Source organism: Prunus dulcis, chromosome 1 (genome assembly GCF_902201215.1).
Source record: "Prunus dulcis chromosome 1, ALMONDv2, whole genome shotgun sequence".
NCBI classification, from domain to species: domain Eukaryota; kingdom Viridiplantae; phylum Streptophyta; class Magnoliopsida; order Rosales; family Rosaceae; genus Prunus; species Prunus dulcis.
In genome coordinates this window covers 17,371,539-17,374,395 of record NC_047650.1, presented here as the reverse complement: position 1 = coordinate 17,374,395, position 2,857 = coordinate 17,371,539, and the positions used below count along the sequence as shown (strand labels likewise).

The 2,857-nt window shown below is 35.8% G+C and overlaps 1 protein-coding gene across 1 annotated transcript; it reads right to left on the bottom strand.

Moving 5' to 3' along the window:
• Positions 1 to 221: 221 nt before the first annotated feature.
• LOC117615445 (secreted RxLR effector protein 161-like) lies at positions 222 to 794 on the bottom strand. The gene has a single exon (XM_034344529.1). The coding sequence runs from the start codon at positions 792 to 794 to the stop codon at positions 222 to 224; it is 573 nt and encodes a 190-aa protein (XP_034200420.1).
• Positions 795 to 2,857: the final 2,063 nt, after the last annotated feature.

Here is a 2,857-nt window from a genome sequence, read left to right as displayed (position 1 = left end):
ACGGTAATAAAGGTGAGTATTAATCAGAGCAATTATTCAAACATTCCCCCTCAAGCTGGTGCGAGAATATTGATCGAACCAAGCTTGGACAAAAGACTTTCAAATTGAGCTAATAAGGAGAGCCCTTTAGTGAAGACATCAACCAATTGTTTGTTGCTTCGAATAATATTGGATTGCACCTTTTCTCGAACAAAGTGGTAATCTACTTCGATATGCTTCGTTCATTCGTGAAAGACAGGATTTGCAGCGATATGGATTGCGGCTTGATTATCGCAAAACAAGGTCATGGGTACAGGATCTGTGAAGCCCAAGTCATTCAAAAGACTGCGAAGCCAAATTAATTCGCAAGTGAGAGAAGCCATGGCTCTGTACTCGGCTTCGGCACTAGATCGAGCAATGACATTTTGCTTCTTACTCTTCCAAGTAACTAGATTCCCTCCAACAAAAGTGCAATATCCAGTGGTGGACTTTCGATCAACTGTACATCCTGCCCAATCGGCATCTGAATACCCAATAATATTAGTGTTCCCATTCTTTTTCATTAGAATTCCACGACCAGGGGAGCCCTTTAAATATCTAAGAATTCTCTTGACAGCTTGCAAGTGGGTGGTTCTTGGAGCATGCATATGTTGGCTGACTAAGCTAACGGCATGAGCAATATCAGGACGAGTGATGGTGAGATAGATAAGCTTGCCAACCAGCCGCTGATAGTAACCAACATCTGATAACAATTCTCCATCAAGGCCAAGTTTTTTCTTTACATCTATGGGATTGGCAATAGGTTTTGTCTCCATCATTCTTGTTTCTTTAAGTAGATCAAGGACATATTTCCGCTGGTTAAGAAATAATCCTTTCCTAGACGCAGCAATTTCGATCCCCAAAAAATATTTTAAGGATCCCAAATCCTTAATGGCAAACTTCTGGNATTTACAACGACGGAAAATATAAATATATCGACGTCATTATCATATAGTTCTACGACGTTATCTTTAAATTGTTCTATAAAATTTAACGTCGTATTTATTAATTTTATACGTCGTACATTTAATTTAAACCGTCGTCTTAATTAGAATTTTTGTTAACAATTTTTTTCTTTGATTTTCTTATCCTACGTCGGTAGATCTACTTAATGACAAAAATTGAAATAACCACGACGGTTTATATAGAAAACCGCCGACATAATCAGATTTTTCTGAGAACCCAAGGGTTACGAAATCTTACCAGATGGAACTCTGTTCCACATCATAATCTTAACAAATGACACAGATTTGCAATCAGAGAGACAATTTTTTGGAAGTTGATGATGTGTGTGCGTTTGTGTATCTACAAATATTATACCTAACGTCTTTGCAAATTTGCAATCAGAGAGACAATTTTCAACGACGGTTATATTATACCTAACGACGTTTAAAAAAAAAATCAACGTCGCTCAACAAATATATTACGTCGTCTTAGTCTTACTTAAGACGACGAAAAACGACGACAGTAATACAAAAACAGTCGTTGCTTTTATACTCTTATTTTTTTTAAATCTGTCATCCAAAAAAGAAAATTTACATATTCCAGAACATTAATTTCCTTCATTTTAAATTTCTTTGATTTTCAGATTTCTTCATTCCAGCACATCTGATCTTCAGATTTCCCTGAGAAGCGAACTTTCCTTCGACAGCGAGTGGAGGCACAAAGTGTCCTATCAGGCTTGATCAAGGAAGTGAGAAGGCTAGTTGACAAGCTTCTTCATGTGGACATAGATTTGATGCGAGTAACTTTGAGATGTGAGAGACAGTGTCTTTGAGAGAGGAAGAACCTGAAACCCTAAATGTAAACCGAAAATGAATGAAAGCGACAAATTTATAGAATAAATTTTTAAAACCAACGGCGGTCCTTACAAAAAAACCGCCGTTTAAATTGTAAAATCAAATCGGTATGACCGACGTATATTACATAAATCCACGTCGGTAAATTAATAAAAACGACGTGTTAAATAATCTACCATAACGCGAGTTATTACTTATGTACTTTAATTTTTGAGTTTACTACGACGGTACCTACAACACTACTGTCGTATTTATTGACCACGTCCGAAGTTAAATGTACCGTCGTATTTTTTAATTTATACGTCGTAGTTATATGTAACCGCCGTATTATTTTTTTGAAATGGTTTTATATGTAATCAACTTTTCGTCTACCTGACTTACACATGCACTGTTTCCAAACCCGATTAAAAATTTCAATCTCCCAGAGAAAACTTTTCGTCTTTTTTCCTTGTCAGAGCACTGTCAGAGTATCTCATCGTCTTCTTCTCGTCTTCTTCGTCGTCTCTGAACTTAAAGATCGATCGTCTTCCTCTTGCTTTCATTGCACGCAAAAGGTAAGCTTTCATTTTCACTATTTTGGTTACTGTTTTGCATGCTCATACGTTTTTTGTTTGAAAAATCTTTTTACCTTTTTTTCTGGCCAAAATCATTTTACTTCTTTCCAAGTTTGATAAAATATACAGACAAATAGGGAAAGTTTTCAACTTTGAAGACAACTACCTCAACTAAATAAGACGACGGCAGCTTCTTATTTACGTGGTTAAATATGTAGACCACGACGGTTCGTCAGTCGTTCTAGCGTCGTCTGAAAATTGACAAAGTTGTTTTTTAAATTATAGTCTTTTTTTTATTTGCTTGTTTAATTGCAGGTTTGATTTCTCTGAACAATGGTTTTTTTTTTCCCTAATTTGATAAAATATAAAGAAAAAGAAAGTAGGGTTGGTATCTAATATAGACGATAGTATATCTTATTGTTTTACGTCGTGTGAATGTTAATACCACGACGTGGTATTTTAGGGTTTTGGATCTGCAATCAACCA